This window comes from Mesocricetus auratus, unplaced genomic scaffold (genome assembly GCF_017639785.1).
Source record: "Mesocricetus auratus isolate SY011 unplaced genomic scaffold, BCM_Maur_2.0 Super-Scaffold_100051, whole genome shotgun sequence".
NCBI classification, from domain to species: domain Eukaryota; kingdom Metazoa; phylum Chordata; class Mammalia; order Rodentia; family Cricetidae; genus Mesocricetus; species Mesocricetus auratus.
The window spans coordinates 4,268,795-4,286,837 of NW_024429228.1; the positions used below are offsets into that span (position 1 = coordinate 4,268,795).

At 46.1% G+C, this 18,043-nt stretch overlaps 1 protein-coding gene across 1 annotated transcript; it reads left to right on the forward strand.

Moving 5' to 3' along the window:
- The first annotated feature begins 11,982 nt into the window (after window positions 1-11,982).
- On the forward strand, window positions 11,983-16,393 carry Fzd1 (frizzled class receptor 1). Its single transcript, XM_005083980.4, has one exon. The coding sequence runs from the start codon at window positions 12,590-12,592 to the stop codon at window positions 14,549-14,551; it is 1,962 nt and encodes a 653-aa protein (XP_005084037.2). The 5' UTR covers window positions 11,983-12,589; the 3' UTR covers window positions 14,552-16,393.
- Window positions 16,394-18,043: the final 1,650 nt, after the last annotated feature.

The window sequence follows — 18,043 nt, forward strand, 5'->3', positions numbered from 1 at the left end:
GCAGGGTAAGCAAAGGAAGGGGGGTGGGTGGGTGAACTTTGGTTGGAATGTAAAATAAAATTTAAAAAATAAATTTAATAAAAATAATTAAAATATAAAATAACAATGGAAAGGAAGAGAGTTACAATTGTCAAGTCTCAAGAATAAACTGCAAAACTATGGCAAACCAGAGACAGATTTCTAAAAATATTTTAACCATGGCCCATGGGTGTAAGCATTCTCTCCTTTTGCTAGAAGGTGTTTAATTTGATACACTTTGGCTGAAAGATTTGATTTCTGCTATCAAACTAAAAATAGCCATAGCCTTTGGCCTAACAGTTTTCTTTGTGATATTTTACTCATGTACTTACCCATATACAAAATGATGTAGACTATAATTGTCACAGCCTTGCTTGTTTGTTACTTTGTTTGGTTGAAACATACTCTATGAAAGCCCGGCTAACCTCAAACACACAATGGCCTACCTTTGCTTCTGGAGTGCTGGGATGCCAGGCATGTGTCTCTGCGCCTGCCTCAGCTTAGTGTACAACAGAATGATTAGAAGCAAGCAGCAATGACCAGGAGACTCACCAGATGAACTAGGGTTGGTTGTGCAACAGAAAGTGATGTGATCATTTTAAAAAGTGAGGCAGCTTTATGTAAATCACATACAGAGCCACCTCCAAAGCATATTAGTGAATAATGGAGGTATATAATTAAATGAATAAAGATGGTGCATATGTTCATGCTTATATTTAAATACCTAGTCAGGCATGATGGCACATTCCTATAATCCCATCACATAGGAAACAGAAGCAGGAGTTCGGGGCCAGCCACTTACAAGAGTGATCACCCCTGCAATTAGAACTGAGTGTCAAGGGGAGTAAGAGGAAGGTATCTTTTTCTATATGATTTCTGGCAGTAATTATCAGTAGCAAACACTGCAAGCGTTGAGTTTTTTGTAAGGCACAAAATAAATAAAATAACAATTGGAAATGGAATCTTTCTAAAGAAATGGAAAGAAACCCACACTGGAGCCTGCTGACGCATTTACTGTTTCATAACAAGCTTCTCCAAGCTCAACGGCTTCCATTAGGAAAACCTTAGCGTGCCTGGCCATTCTGTGGGTGGACTGGGCCCATGTGGGCAGTTCTGCACCACAGGGTGTGTCTGAGTTCGTGCAGGAACTCCACTAAGCTGGAGAGTTTGTCTGGCACCGGGACTCACAAGATGGCATCCTCACTGTAGTACGCACCATGCTCCCTTTCCGGGTCAGCAGTCTCTCGGAGCTTCTTGACAGTATGGCAGCTGTCTTCCTGGACACAAGCATGGGCTCTGTCTTCCTTCTGGAGACTTAGGCATGAATCCAGGCCAGCATCACTTTCCCCTCATCTTCCAGATGCACAGCACAGACCTTAACCCCAACCTGGGTTCAAGGATGGGAAATTAGCCACCTCAGCTTGGAAGGGATGTCAAGAATTGTTTGATCCTATTTGCTTCGCCTATGACTTCCCGGTTTTCTCAGTTCGAATCACTGAAGCTGTCTCTGTGTCTATTTGGAATTAGTCCATACAGCATTAATAATTATGGGTCAGAATCTCATGACTCCTCGTAATTACCATTTCTCCAAAAGAACAAAACGGCCCAATTTCTGGTCTTAGGTTAGTAGTAAACTAATTTCAGGATTTGAAGAGCTGCTTGACAACCATTTAAAATTCAGTTTGAACTTATATAGGTCTGCTTTATAGAAAGATCAGGTGAAATGTCGAGAAAGAAAGCGAAAGAAAATTTAACTAACCTTTTTTCCCCCACCCACCCCCAAAGAAAAGCCAATATATTTCTGCAGGAAAGTGAGTACTTCTGGGAGATAAAGACAGACTATAAATCAAAGCTGTCAATTCAATTTCTCAATACCAGTAAAGCAGAACCAGCTCTAGGTGCCCAGCCCAGGAACTCTGGAGTGCCCTGTAGCCACCAGGATTCCCACAGGCTTCCAGAGAGAATGGATGACAAGGACTTGAGGTCTGAGGTGAGACCCACAGCTTCTCGTGTTAACCCATTGACGACCAGCCTTCTGATGAACCCTTCCTGCCTCCTAGGGTTCACAGACACCATTTCTGCCTTTCATGGTTTCCCGCTCTTTCTTTGCTCCCCGTGTTTCCTTTTTGACTTAGTTCCTCTTCCTGCTTCAGGTTTCAAGATTACCTTCCGCATACATAATGAAACTTTGATATCACTTCCCAAAACTAGGTCATATGCTCTTGGGAAAATTCTTCCTCTTCTTGTATCAATAATTTTACAGAGGTCGCTTGACTCTTCAACCCAGAGACAGACCAGACAGCCACAGCTGTACTCTAAAACTATTATTCCTAGCTTCCATTAATTAGTCCAAGGGCAGATATTACACTCAGGTGAGACAGATGAAGTCCCCTTATTAGTGGCAAGATTTGGAGTTGTTGATAATGAAGTCATGTTAATGAAGCATATCACAAGAAAGATTCATAAACCACTGTCTAAGAGACTCAGCCAATTTGGGTCTCACACTTTGTTGTCTCTTCCTTGGATGCTATTAGACATTGCCATGTCATTCCCAAGCATGCCTCTTTTTAATGAAAGTGCCCAGAGCTATCTATAATACTCAGTCAAAAGACCCAACACAACTTACAGAAAGAGAATGAATTTATGTGTGTATGTGTAAGCAGTGTAGATATTTTTATTTGTTTTCCTGTGTCATTTGATACAATAAAAACTCTGTGAAGATGGGTAAGTAAATTGCATTGTCTGGCATTATTTTTGAAGCACTAAATGATTGTTGAATGAATGAGTGAATGAATGAATATTATAGAAATACAGGACAGGGATAGCTCTTTGAAAAGTTACTGGGAAAGAATGAAGCTTCATTTTGTCTGTCAGAAGAATTAAGGGAGCATTGTGGGTTTGGGATTTGATGATGGCAGGTAATACTTTGAACTGAAACTTTTCGTTAACTTGATTGATCACTTAGACATTTCATTCACTATCTGGGAAACATCCCAAAGGCAGAAAATGATGTATGTAAACTCTGTAGACCTTTGCAGAAGAACACTGGCTGAAGGAACTTGCTTACTGGAGACAGAAAAAGTCTCTAAGGAAGGACAGAAGCAGGAGATGGTAGCCCTGGGAAGCTATGGGCACCAAAGGTTTGTGACTTAGTTTGGTTTCTACTGTTGTGATAAGAAACCATGACCAAAGGCAATCTGTGGAGGAAAAGGGTTTGTTTCAGGTCACATGCCTTCACCAAAGGAAGTCCAGGCAGGAACTCAAGATAGGAACCTGGAGGCAGGAGCTGATGCAGAGGCCATGGAGAAGGCTGCTTACCAGCTTGGTACTCATGGCTTGCTCAGCCTGCTTTCTTACAGAACCCAGGACCACTTGCAGGGGATAGAAGGAAGCTGCAGGGGCTCTGATGAGCTGGGCCCTCCCACTTCAATTACTAATCAAGAAAATGCCCCACACTTTTGATGGAGGCCGTTTCTCAGTTGAGGTTCCTCCTCCCAGATAACTCTAGCTGGTGTCAAATGGACAAAAAACTAACCAGGGCAAGTGGTGACTAACCACAAAGGCAGGGAAAGGGCAGCCAGAACTTCCTATGACCTCTAATGGTTCCAATGTGTGGTGGCCAGACAGCCATGACAGCTAGATGCTTACAGGTGTGTTGGAGTGAGGGGATAAGAGAAAAGCCATTTCCTGTCTAGACCAACCCCGTATACTAGGAAAATGGTAACAGAGGTCCATGGGTTGAAATTTTGGCATCCAAATTGGTTCTAAAGCCACAAAGCTCCAAGAATGCCCTTATTTTCCGGTCACAATGCGTCCATGGCTGGCATCACCAGGGTTATTATGCTCTTCTACCCGCGAGCTGCATATTTTAGTAAAAAGTAGGCTTCCTCAGAACAGGCTTTCAGTTTGTCAATGAATGTGTTTATTTGTAATTCTGTGTTTTTGGCAGAACGTGAACTTGCTAGATAACTTTGTTGTGTGAAATTTGAATGTTAAGAATGGGGCTTTGTCATTCTGTTTTCTAATTGCCCTAAAAGGTGCAGTAACTTTGCCTCCATGTATGTCTCAGTAAGAGCCAGATTCTGGATGGAAGCCATTTCTGGACTGTGGAATGATATCCAACAAGAGTTAAGGAGTGGAGCCCAAGTTCCCAGCAGTCACAGGCCAGCGAGCCTCGGGCCTGGTGACTCACCTCATTCTTCTTGGGGAAGGTTTCAGCTCTGCCAGTTTGAGCTTGCCCAGTCCTGTCAGAAAAACACTCTGCCAAGACACAGGTGTCTGTGTAGAGGTGATGTATCTTTGTTTAGTTGTTGTAGGCTCAAAGCCTCTAAATCTGCTTTCCGAACAATCAATTTTTTTCAAGATGTCGCTTAATAAAGAAAGCTGTATCTTTACTTTTTTGAGCAGCTCTTTAATCTAGCTGGCTGAGGAGAAAAATTTTAGTCTATTGGTTAATCTCCTTTATGCTGTAACCAGTCAGCTTTGTTCTCCATTGTCCTGTTCACCAGGGTGTAACCAGCTTCTTAATTTCTAGATCCTTCACTTTTCTACTCTATAAGATGGCAATAGCAAAATTTTGATTAAAAACTAACAAGAACACAGCAAGCAGTTGATGTGTCACCACTATAACTGTCTTTAACACCATCATATAGTATAATTTATAATGTTAATTCAAATTCCTTAGTACTGCAAATTTTCATCATTGCTATACATCTACATGGCACTGCACCCCCTTTGGCTCAGGGATGGTCATGAGAATGTTCTGGAAGCAAGCCTCAGTCATGAAAGAATGTGCAGCTGCCCCTTGTCTGCTGAGCCCCGAGCTGCTGTGTATGAGGCAATGAGATGGCCATGCTGGCGAGCTCTCTGGATGACAGTCCCCGCAGAGTTCGCTTGGGAAGTGGATCCTGAAGCCCGGCCCCTGCGCCCTTCTTTGCTTGAACTCAAAACTGCCTAAGACACTCCTCAGCTATTAGCTTGAGTGTCCAGTCACTTCTGGGCCTCTGTCTACACTGCTGATCTCAGCGATTATGAGACACTTGAATGGCTGTACTGTTTTACCACCAAATTTAGAGCATTCTTCTGTGGAACACTGGAGAACATTTGGAAACCGATGAATGTGGGGGCAATAATGAGATTAAAGGGAACTTTTCAGCATATCCGAACATCAGAACAAATCTTTATCTGTCTGCACACTTCTCAGTCTATGTGCATGTGGTAGTAACTGCAGCTTATTTTCTGTCTGTGCTAAGTGGTCTGTGTTAATCTGAAAGGCCCGGAGCACACCAGTGCCCGTGACCTGAGGGACCCCCAGGAGAAGCACACCAGCTCACGCAGTCCGATTTCTCTTACGTCTGTGCTCCAGAGAACTGAGTGGAAATGAAAGTGCTTGGCTTAGAACAGACTCTCACCACACTCTGTCTCATCAGAGCAGCGAGGAAGTGAAATCCCTGAAATCAGACAGCCACAAGAGTTCTAACAAGATGCAGTTGCCTATTCGTTAACACTGACTTCCAAATGTAAACACGCAGACCTTACTGCTGTGAAAGCCAGAAGACAACCCATGCCCGTTGAGTTATCCATGAAGAAACTGAGGCTGAATAAAACACGGCAGGCCCATTGGGAGGGAAGACCCATGCCTCTGATCCAGCGCTGAGAATTCTCCACTGGATAGGCCTTTCTTTCACTACAGAACCAAGTGTGAGAATGGACAGAGAGCCAGGCACCAAAAGGTCTACCCTCGGCAAATGTTGTTCCCAGGAGAACTCTGTATTGACCTTGCCATTTTATTTCCTTGCAGGCACACTCTCTCAGGCTGAGACTGATTCACCATAGTAGCCTGGTTGTTGTCATGGTCACTTGTAATGGCCTTGTGACATTGCCCTTACGGTGCTTGCTCTCATTATACTAAAGATTCAAATGACTGTCTCAGAGCTACATTTTTGGAAGTTTCTTTTAATTTCCTAATGAGCTTTCTACATAGGCCACTAAGGCCATGGAATGTATTAGTTTTCCTTGGTATGCAGCAGAGGTCAGTGCATGTGATGACATCATTTGAATCCTCGTTCTGGCACTGACAGGAAACTCTGCTGCTCAAGCTGCAGTTCTCCTCCTGGAGGGAGGGAGGCCATTCTGCAACAGACTTGGGAAGAGGAAGTCAGGCTCTATAGTAGGAACACTTTCATGGGAGAATTTTCCTCTTCATTCTCTACGTCTACTCTTTTTAAGGACTGAGAAATCTTTACTAACAAAGCATAGATAGGCCAGTGCTTTTTCTCATACCAACCAAAGACGTTTCATATCTGAAATGCAAATGTCTAACTACCTACCCCTCTTCCCTTTTAATAATAATTCCAAGATGCCAAGAATTTGTGCTAACATTTTAGAAAATGGATTAACTTCCTGTTTACCTTGAGCAAGGACAAAGCAAGAAACTACAAATAGAGAAACGGTAAACAATTTATCAGACTATGATTTTTTAAAAAACATGCACAAAATTATTTACCTAACAAACTAGTAACAGAAGCCAAGTGATCCGGAGGGAGAGCGGAATGTTCACTCACAGAAGCACATGTTTTCCTTGTTCTCTTATTCTCTGTACCAAATGATTGCCAACCCAGCTCCCTGCATCTTAACTACCAGACAGGCCTCTTCAAGCACATTGGGCATAAGGTTTTAATTTATGAGGTCTCATCTATGTTTCTTGGCTGGAACCTCACAAAAGACTACATTATAAGTCCGATGCCTAGATGTTGTGAGGAAGCTTTGTCACTTAGTACACACGATTTCCAACTGTACAGTGAGAACAGAATCAACCGGGGAAGAGGAGAGAGCAGGGGCTTCAGAATTGGTCCTTTTCAGAATGAAGACATGCAATGCACTCAGCAAAAATCTTACCTGAAAGCTTCATCTTTGAATGCCAAGAAAATTTGAAGTAATATGGATTTGCTTTGTTGGTAAAAATTTAGTGTGATTTTTTTCTCTTCATATATCATATTTCTACCTTAAAATGGCCTATGAAACTTGTGTGGAACGATTCACACTTAGACCTAATGCACATACTCATCTAAAATGACTCCCTCTTACCATATTTAAAATGCAAATACTAATGAATTGCAGTTGCTTAGAAGATAAGTTGGTTTAAGATCTTACTATGAATCAACTTTGAGTATTCTGTGAGATAAAGGTTATGGCAATCTCCTTTGTTTTATCTTGGTTTTATTAATGGGCATCAGTGCAATATTTCAATGCATGTTGTGTGTACTGACTGATCAAATCAAGACAGCTTTTCCTGCCTTCCCCTCATTTCCTAACCTCAATAATCCCTAGTCTACAGTTAGGTGCAGTTGGTTTGTTTAGGTAGTAAATTTTAACTTTCACATATGAGAAAGAGCATACTGTACCTAAAAATCTCTTTCACTAAGTTGCGTTAGGGAAAACCGTGAGTGTGCTTATGTTTAAAGAAGGGAATTTTCAAAGAGAGTTATAAACTGAAGTTCTGAGTGTAAATGAATGCAAAAAGCATCGCATCAATGCTAAAAACGTATTTGTGTACAGATGAAAATAGATGAGGCATTTGTTTTTAGAATCGCTGCCAAAGCATACAGGTGTTAGGGCGTGTGTGGAGGAAACAGCTCAATGAACAAAGTTCTTGCGTAGTGCTCCAAAGCACAATGGAGCAGGTTCTCTCTTTTTACCTGAGACACCTACATGATCCAGAAGAGTCCAAGCTCTTGCAACTTTACAATGCATTAGGCCCACTCCAGCTTTTCCCAAAGTATTATAGAGAGCATTAATGTCAAGCAGAGTATTGATATGATCTCTAGCTCTCTTCCCCCCACCCTGTGTGTGTATGCATGTGTGTGCGTGCATGTGTGCGTGTGTGTGTGTGTGTGTGTAATGCTGAATAGGACAAAGTTTCAAGTGAGCTTTGTGTATTTCCTTATTTACTTTAGCATGTCTCATAGACTTTAGACTATCATAAATCTTCAATAAGAACATAGAGGTTTTTTTTCTTCAAATTTCTTTGAACAAATTTATTTCACAAAACACCCTTAGGGAAGATCACATATTATACAGAAGACAATTTGGAAAATGCTGGCCTAACTCAGCAGTGACTGTCAGAGTTTCACCTACACTTGCATCCTGGTATGGGAAACTGTGTTAAAGACTCAAGAGTCCCCTAGAAATGGTGTTTTCTTCTGTTAAGAGTGGGCGTGTTCACAGATTGCACACAGTGGGAAACTATGACCTTGGTCAGACTCATGGCCTACTCTGGTACTTAAAGTAAAGGGGGGTTAATAATTAATATCCAGAACAAAACACAGTTCAAGCAAGACAATTCAGTTGAAGCAGTGACAAGAAAGTACACAAAGTACAGTCTCAAAAGTATACAGTCTTAATCTATGACATAATTTCTGTTGTTCAATGGAGGCCATCCAAATCTATCATCCATAAGTAACAACAAAACAAATCCCTTAACTGTGAGTCCCTCAGGTTGTGTTTGAAACATCTGCCTAACTGTGCAACTAGGACTAGATCATTGCCCCTAGAACTTTCCATCCACATTCACTTGGCATAATCACCTTGAGAATCTCCGCACTATTCAAGAAAGGTCTGCTAAAATGAGATCTTCGAAATTAAAAAAAAGTAGCTGATTTTAATGCTTGCAAAGCAATATTAAGGAGGAATCAGATTATGTGTATTGGGTTATGTTGGAGTAACTGAAATGCTTTATTACCAAGTTCTTAACAGTTCATACTAATCTAGTAATTTTTAATCTCAAAGCTTCCCATGTGCCCAGAAAATGATGTTTTAAGTACAGTACTCAAAGTTCTCCTCTCATGCTTTTCTTTTCCTCACTGCCTGCATCACCATCCCGATGGACAACTTCTATATGAGCTGATGCCGGCAGCCATAGTGCACCGTAGCTTCTTCTGTGTTATATTGTGTGGTTAATATGTGAGGTGTATTAGCATAACAGATAAATAGGACATGTACTTTAATGGACTTAGCGTTGAAAGGCAACTCTCAGAAAACGATTTCTTTTTGAATAGAGTCTTTTCTATGTGATCTCTTTAGAGAAAGAGTCTATTGTCAAAAAACTGATATTGCAAACAATACCGAGATTTAGGAACTGATGAGATCCAGGCCAAACAATCTATCAACCTGAAGCATAGGCATCCCTTGAATCTGGAACTAGGGCTCTTAAGTGTAAACTGGAAAGAAACCTAGTTCCTAGATGATATCTCTGGTCTGATGGTAGCTCGGGTTCCACTATGGGATAAGAATGGTCTGTTTTCCCTGTGCATGAAAACCCTGGCTGCCATTCTCAGCCTTCTTTCTGGTTAATTTCATAGCTAGGTAGGAGATGAAAGCTCAGGAATTTCATTTGAACAACTAGCAAACAGCTGTTTCTTACTCTGCGAAACCAAGCCCTCTGCGCTAGTGGGCGCTTCGCCTTAATGCTCTGAGCGAGGTGAATGTTTAATGTATATGATGCTTCTTCGTAGCTCATACATTTGAATATTTATTAAATAATATTTGAATAAATGCATGCGTTTCTCACCTTGCACGGTCAGCTCCACCATGAGAGGACGAAACACAAGATAGATGTGTCTTCATAAAAGCCGTCTAACAGGAGAGAAATGGCTTAGTGGAGACACTAGGAGTCGGGTACTGTTAGCAGAGACGTGTAAGCCTCGGAGAGCAGGGTTAGAGAAGCAGTCCCTGGGACCCTGTGGGTTAGGGTATCAGTAGGTAACATGAACAATGAACGTTCAAAAGACCCTAGAGGACCTGTGCTCCCCCACCTCTCTCTCACTAGCCAAGTGTGTCACGGGCTATAGCCAACACTTCAGTCCCCACAGTGCCTGCTACCCGGTTGCGTATTTAGTACCTGTTGCTCTTACAAATGCTAGGAATTACAAAAAAAATTACTCTTTTTTCTCTTCAAAAATATTTTAAAACATGCCAGTGTTCTCCAAGCCACTCAGAAGGCTGAAGCAGGAGGATGGTGTGTTTCATGTGAGCTTCCATGCCAAGACTCAAAAAACAAACTTCAAAGTTAATATTACAGTCTCAACGAACGTCAAAAAAATAACGACGATATGCCTATGAGACAAATGGACGCCAGTCTGATGTAACAGGTAGAGATGTGACAGCATGTTCCCTCAGACACCGATGTGGTGACAGACTTTGCAGTGCCTGTCAGTATGAAGACAAGTCTCATCTTGTGTGGTGATCTATGTGTGTAGAGGAATGTTGATGTTTCTCCATGATGGCTTGAGCCCTGTTTCCTCTTTCAGACACCCTGGAACCACTTCCTGCTGTGGGGGGGGGGCACCTGCAATCGCTCCCTATTGTTTGAACAGTTTGGCTCCTGCTATTTTGTATGGGCTAAAGAGCCCTTCTTTCCCTTCTGGCCCAGGGCCAGCACACTCTCCTTTGCAGCCCATCAGAAGCAGTTCCCAGCTTCTTCTGCCTTTTGCATTTGGCTCTGTCTCCCCCTTGGAGCCCTCCCGCTCCCAGCCGCCTCTGTTAGTTGGCCATTTGTTTCCCTTGTGCCCTTTTGATCCTGGTGGACACTGTCATCGTTGGTTTGCATTCCTGTGCCCACTGTCCTATGCCCTCCTTAAAGAAGCACCAGGGTTTGATCTGTGTTCCCTGCCTCCTGAGACAGGACTCACTGCGTAATGGATGTCTGGTAAGGATCTGATCAACGAGTGAAAAGATAAACGATAGAAAACAGCTCGTGAACAGTCTCTCGAGATAAGGCTAATCAAAGGGGAAAGCATCGACAGAAATAGTAAAACACAATACCATTTTATTGATGAATCTGAATCACACAAGTTCTTCAAAATAATCTTTCAAGGAAAACAAGCGAGTGTATCTGCTGAGACAGATTGCCTCTTTTTTGGAGCTGAGGGGGTGCAGTTGGTCCTTTTGCTTTCAGACTCCATTTGGGGAGTGTGTTTTGTATTTCAAACTAATAACTTCAGATACGAACGAGCACCTTAGCTGAGGAACTTACTCACCAGACCCGGCAGTGTCCCAAGTTCAAAAGGGGCCCACTAAGGGTCAGGGATTGCTCCTCCTTCTGGGTGTTCAGCACCTGGGGCTGACACTGAGCACCCAACACTTCTGTTCTCAAGCTCTTTCCTCTAGCATTCAATGAACAGCTAGCTTTCCTTTGCTTCTGGTTCCGATTCCATCACAGAGGAGGGGCAAAGCATGAAACACACGAAGCACTCTACTCATGGAAGGCGCATCTGAGTTTACGTATCACATCCCTCCAAACTTTGTGTTCTGTTGTTTTCATTTGACAGTGATCCAGAGAAATGGCGCGTCCAAAAGCCCGCCGAGCCCAGCCTGCGAGCTCCAAGGTTTATTGGAGTCATATTTTAAACAAAACCTCGACAGACTTAGACTCAAAGGAAACCCGACTCTCAAGTCAGGAGCATGCATTCAGAGCCAGAGCTCAAAGTAGCTGTTTGTGACCAGAGTCAAGGGTAGGATTTTTAAAAGCGCGAAAGTAATTGGAAAGCAAAGCAGAGCTAAGTCCCGCGGCCGGCCGACTCCTATTCATTATCTCCAGCAGCATATGGGACCATTCTCTTACTTGTCCTCTCCCTTTCTTCCACACAAGCAAAAGCAACCGAGCCTGTCCCGCTTCATAGCTACTCTTTGTGCCTGAGCGGTGCCTCGGCCACCACCGCCGCCACTTCCTCCTCCTCCTCCTCCTCCTCCTCCTCCTCCTCCTCCTCCTCCTCCTCCTCCTCCTCCTCCTCCTCCTCCTCCTCCTCCTCCTCCTCCTCCTCCTCCTCCTCCTCCTCCTCCTCCTCCTCCTCCTCCTCCTCCTCCCCCTCCTCTTCCTCTTCCTCCTCCTCTTCCTCCTCCTCCTCCTCCTCTTCCTCTTCCTCCTCCTCCTCTTCCTCCTCCTCCTCCTCCTCCTCCTCCCGCCTGCAGACGGTTCCAGCCCAGGCTGGGAGGGAATGGGCTCCCTTTGCGCTGCGAAGCGAGTACTGCGATTGGGCGACGGTCCCTGAGCCTGCAGCTCCGCGTCGGTTTCAAGGCTCCTCCCTCCCGGTGAAAGACAGACTGCGGGGCGCCTAGAAACCGGTTGGAGGGCGCGCGAGGGAGAGGAAAGGCAGCGAGTTGAGGGATTGACACAAATGGTCAGGAGGCGGCCGAGGAGGAGGAGGCGGAGGCGGAGGCGCAGGGGGGATCCGAGGCGGCGGCGAGGCTGCCGAGAGTTGCCCGCTCCTCTCCCCGGCTGCGGCCACTGACTAGCGCGGCGCGGCGAGCCGGGAAGGAGGGACGCGACCCCGGGGCGCCGGGACCACTCGCGGTTCTCCCTGCCGCCCGCGCTTCATGAACCGCAAGTTTCTGCAGCGGCGGCGGCGGCTGCGGGACTCAAAGCGGGAGCCGGGCGAGCGGACCGAGTGCGAGCTCAGCCCGACGGAGGGCGCGGGCGGGGACCAGATCTCCCCGGACACAGTGGGAGCCGCCACCCGCCGCGCCGCTGCTGCCTCCCCCGGCCGACCGGCGCCGAGGAGGGAGCCCAAAAAGTATGGCCGAGGAGGCGGCGCCTAGCGAGTCCCCGGCCGCCGGCCCGCCGGGCTGGGAACTTTGTCCCGGGGCTCTCCGGGACCAGCGGGAGGACGTAGGGCGCGGGCACACCACCGGCCACCGCCGCCCCCGGGCTGACCCCCGGCGCTGGCCTAGCGGGCTGCTGCTGCTGCTGCTTTGGCTGCTGGAGGCCCCGCTGCTGTTGGGGGTCCGGGCGCAGGCGGCGGGCCAGGTACCCGGACCGGGCCAGCAAGCCCCGCCGCCGCCCCAGCAGCAGCAGCCGCAGCCGCAGCCGCAGCAGCAGCAGAGCGGGCAGCAGTACAACGGCGAACGGGGCATCTCCATCCCGGACCACGGCTACTGCCAGCCCATCTCCATCCCGCTGTGCACGGACATCGCGTACAACCAGACCATCATGCCCAACCTGCTGGGCCACACGAACCAGGAGGACGCGGGCCTGGAGGTGCACCAGTTCTACCCGCTGGTGAAGGTGCAGTGCTCCGCCGAGCTCAAGTTCTTCCTGTGCTCCATGTACGCGCCGGTGTGCACCGTGCTGGAGCAGGCGCTGCCGCCCTGCCGCTCCCTGTGCGAGCGCGCGCGCCAGGGCTGCGAGGCGCTCATGAACAAGTTCGGCTTCCAGTGGCCAGACACGCTCAAGTGCGAGAAGTTCCCGGTGCACGGCGCGGGAGAGCTGTGCGTGGGCCAGAACACGTCCGACAAAGGGACCCCGACTCCCTCCTTGCTGCCGGAGTTCTGGACCAGCAATCCACAGCACGGAGGCGGCGGCGGCTACCGCGGCGGCTACCCGGGGGGCGCCGGCCCGGTGGAGCGGGGCAAGTTCTCCTGCCCCCGAGCCCTCAGGGTGCCCTCCTACCTCAACTACCACTTTCTGGGGGAGAAGGACTGCGGGGCCCCCTGCGAACCCACCAAGGTGTACGGGCTCATGTACTTCGGGCCGGAGGAGCTGCGCTTCTCGCGCACCTGGATTGGCATCTGGTCCGTGCTGTGCTGCGCCTCCACGCTCTTCACGGTGCTCACGTACCTGGTGGACATGAGGCGCTTCAGCTACCCCGAACGGCCCATCATTTTCCTGTCCGGCTGTTACACAGCGGTGGCCGTGGCCTACATCGCCGGCTTTCTGCTGGAGGACCGGGTGGTGTGTAACGACAAGTTTGCAGAGGACGGGGCGCGCACGGTGGCGCAGGGCACCAAGAAGGAGGGCTGCACGATCCTCTTTATGATGCTCTACTTCTTCAGCATGGCCAGCTCCATCTGGTGGGTGATCCTGTCCCTCACCTGGTTCCTGGCCGCTGGCATGAAGTGGGGCCACGAAGCCATCGAGGCCAACTCGCAGTATTTTCACCTAGCCGCCTGGGCTGTGCCGGCCATCAAAACTATAACCATCCTGGCTCTGGGCCAGGTGGACGGCGATATACTGAGCGGAGTGTGTTTTGTGGGGCTTAACAACGTGGACGCGCTGCGGGGCTTCGTGCTGGCGCCGCTCTTCGTGTACCTGTTCATCGGCACCTCTTTCCTGCTGGCCGGCTTCGTGTCGCTCTTCCGCATCCGCACCATCATGAAGCACGACGGCACCAAGACCGAGAAGCTGGAGAAGCTCATGGTGCGCATCGGCGTCTTCAGCGTGCTCTATACGGTGCCGGCCACCATCGTCATCGCCTGCTACTTCTACGAGCAGGCCTTCCGGGACCAGTGGGAGCGCAGCTGGGTGGCCCAAAGCTGCAAGAGTTATGCCATCCCCTGCCCTCACCTCCAGGGGGTTGGGGGCGCCCCACCACACCCGCCCATGAGCCCGGACTTCACAGTCTTCATGATCAAGTATCTCATGACGCTGATCGTGGGCATCACATCGGGCTTCTGGATCTGGTCTGGCAAGACACTGAACTCCTGGAGGAAGTTCTACACGAGGCTTACCAACAGCAAACAGGGGGAGACTACCGTCTGAGACCTGAACTCTACCTTCCCAGGTTCTTGGTCGGATCCCAGCCGTCGCCTGAAAGCTGGCCCCAAGGAATGCCTGCCGAGCCGTCCTTGCTTGGACACTCAGCTCTGGCAGGTTCCTTTCAACAAACAGCACAGCTCCTGCAAAAGCTTCCGTCCCCAGGGTAAAGGAAAGAGAGGGCCCAACTGTCAGAGGGGTGTGTGTGTGTGTGTGTGTGTGTGTGTGTGTGTGTGTGTGTGTGTGGACCGATCTCTCTGTCCCTAGCTCTGCTACCAGGACTGTACGCTTTTATGATTGTAAATAGCCTGTGTAAGATTTTTGTAAGTATATTTGTATTTAAAGACTACCGAACACGCGATTTTCTTTTTTAAAATGTTTAATTATTTACGGTGGTTTAAGCATTTGAAGTTTTCTCACTTGCCTATTGCTGAAGACTGCAGAGGAGGTAAAAGAGGCACGCTTGCTGAGTGCTGTGCTCTGGGCTCTCATCTCAGAAGGGAGAGCCTGGGCCTGGCTACCACACTGTGGGCTGTGGCAGGGGCTGCCTCTCCAGGGTCATTTCCCATCGCTTCCTTCAACTTCTCTCTCCCTGCTCCTCTCCTTGCTTGAGGTGGAAACTTTTAAGGTGCAGTTCCCCCAGCCTGAGGTGGGCCCCGCCCATTCCAGTTCCTCCCCTTTCAGAGACAGAGAGTGGCAGCCTGTCCCTGTGACTTCCCGACGCTGATCTTTTTTTTTTTTTTTTTTTTTTGAGAACCACCTTCCAGCTTCATAGAGGCCCACGGGTGGCCACTTCCCGTTGACCTAGCCTCCCTCAAGTCTGGTGTCCCTTGCCCAGATGTTCCCTCCTTCCACCAAAATTGGTCAGAGAGTAGGTGCAGTAGCCAATGCCTAGCCTGGCTTTTTATGGGCGAGCTCGTCTTACTGCTTAGTGTCTAGAACCTGCTCTGGGTCTGGCCATCGTTATGAAAAGACGTGGCTAGTGCGATTATGGAGGGACAGCAGGCTTCGTGTGGGTTGAGGAAACAGAAGAGGGAGATTATAAAATGTCAGTTCCAATTGCATTTTGATGGCTGGCAACCTGCCCTCCCCTCCCCCCACACGGTGCCTGCTTTTAGATTTTACCCTTCTAAGAAATGGAGACTTTGAGGTCTCGTGGAAAGCTCGGTGAAGGAGTTGATCTTTGCCTTCCTTAACAGGATAGCAGAGCATACACAGACTATGAAAACTAAAGGAGATCTCAGTGGAGTGGACTTCCTCACAATGAAATGCTGTTTTCCGGTTTTAATCAAACTGTAATTAGACTTATCTCAACTTTACAACCTTGAAGTTGTACACTATCAACACATTACGATTACTCAGCGGCACATTCTGAGGGAGGAACCATCCACACCCCTGGGACTAGCCTGGTATACTTCAGAAAGCAGAGGAGTAGACTAATTGATGGGTGAGAGAAACAATCGCGATCTGGGCATGCATGCTGCCAGTGGCCATTCCTACTGCCTCCTGTCACGTGTGCTCCTGTTTGGACTTACAGCAGTAATGTCAAGTGTGAACCTCTCAAAGCCATTTAAAAGCATTCACCTTAGTTCTTTATGAAGAGGAGAAGAACAGTCCTCCTGATTGTAGTGCTTAAACTTTAAGAGTTTATCAAAAATGCCGGCATGTAGGACCTAAATTTATCTATGTCTGTCATTTCCTAGACTGACATTGGTTTTTGAATTTGGTATGCATTTATTCTGTCCATTTATCACAAAACCATTTATATTTATAGAGGAATAGACATTTATATATATAAAATGCCATATTTTTAATTTCGCAAATAAAAAATGAAAGTTTTGTATGAAATGACATTGTTTTGTGCCTCAAAATAATAGACTGATCTGAGCCGTCTTCTCAGTTTATAAAGCCTCACAACCAGCCCCACAAATGTCAGAGCCTGAAGAATCAAAGAGAAAGTCAGTCCAAAGAATACTCAGTCTGCCTGCCTGCCTTCCGAGTGGCCATGGAAAGGCCACTTTCTTGACAGCAGAGAACAGAAGGCTTCAATGGTGTTTTGAATAATAATATAAAGCATTATTAAAGGATAGCCTCTCATTTTTTACATTGAAGCTTATTTTTCTCTTCAAGGGACACATTTACATGACTTTTATTACTTGGAGGTTTATCGTTCAGTCATCGCCTTTGTGATGTTCTATGAGGTATTGTCTTATCTTCTCATTACCTTGCACATTCCAAAAACCATCAACAGGCAATCTGTAAGTGGCCACTGATTCGGTTCCTAAGCATCTTAAGACAGCAGTAGACTGTGAAAGTCTTTTTTTGTTTTGTTTTGTTTTGTTTTGTTTACATCTGAAGATTCCATTTTCATATTGTTCAAAGAGCCTTTCCCTGAGGGATTTTCCAGTTGACCTACTCGTCCTCAGAATTTATATATTTGTGTGTACATGTATCTGTACACATGCATGTGACTATATATATACATATATATGTACATATATATATGTTGTATACATTAAATTTTAAAATAGAAATACACAATTTATATTTCCTAATATGGAAATAGTATGAGCAGGGATCATTGCTGCAAAACTTCAAACATCTGGAGATTAAAATTACCTTATTACATTTTCCCATTGCTTTTTAAGAGGGGAGGACAAAGGGCTAAAGAGAAGGCCATCGATACAGCAGAGTGACCTTCATGCTTGTCAGGAAACTGTGTTATAACTCTTAATTCATTCTAAGACATTTAAAATTGAATTTAACAGAAAACATACCACTTTAAGCAGCAAGGAGCAATATTTTCATTTTTTTGTTGCATTAATAGGAAAGGTGGTATTTGGAAAGCTCTTATACATAGATATACAAGGAAAATACTAGTTCTTTAGCCAAATTAGACCATGTCTCAGGTAATTATGTAACTTCTGAGAAAATGTCCGAGACAATTCATCAATTTTTATCCCAGGAATAAATGTCAACGCCAGTGTTAGTATGGGTGTCCTTAAAATGGTGTAGATGAGAATCTGACAGAAAATTTCAAACAATATTTTAAGTCACCGTCAGGCTTTGTTTTCAGAAAGCAATTTATTTTAAGGTATGTATGATACATAAAACCAGGGAGGTTTTTGTTGGATTTGATTCAGCTTTGCCTCTTTCAGAATTGATGGCAAAATAGAACTTACCTGGGAAACCATAAAGCTACTGATGATATGATCCCATTAGGATGCTGTTTCCATGACAAACCCTGTTTTCAAATGGTTTGATTTGCCTGATATACATACATATATATATATATATATATATATATATATATATATATGTCGGCTTTCTATTGGAGCCCCTCACAGTATACTTTCTATTGGAGCCCCTCACAGTATACTTTCTGATTTAGCTTTTGCAGTAAATGTGATTGTGATGTGAAATCCTTCCGATGCTCCTAATGTTTTTTTTTTCCACTTAAATTTTATTTAGGTGAAAGGAATTAATTTAGGAGACAAA

Excerpts from the sequence above, each read along its gene's own strand:
- Fzd1 (XM_005083980.4), top strand. The coding sequence starts at position 12,590 with ATGGCCGAGGAGGCGGCGCCTAGCGAGTCCCCGGCCGCCGGCCCGCCG.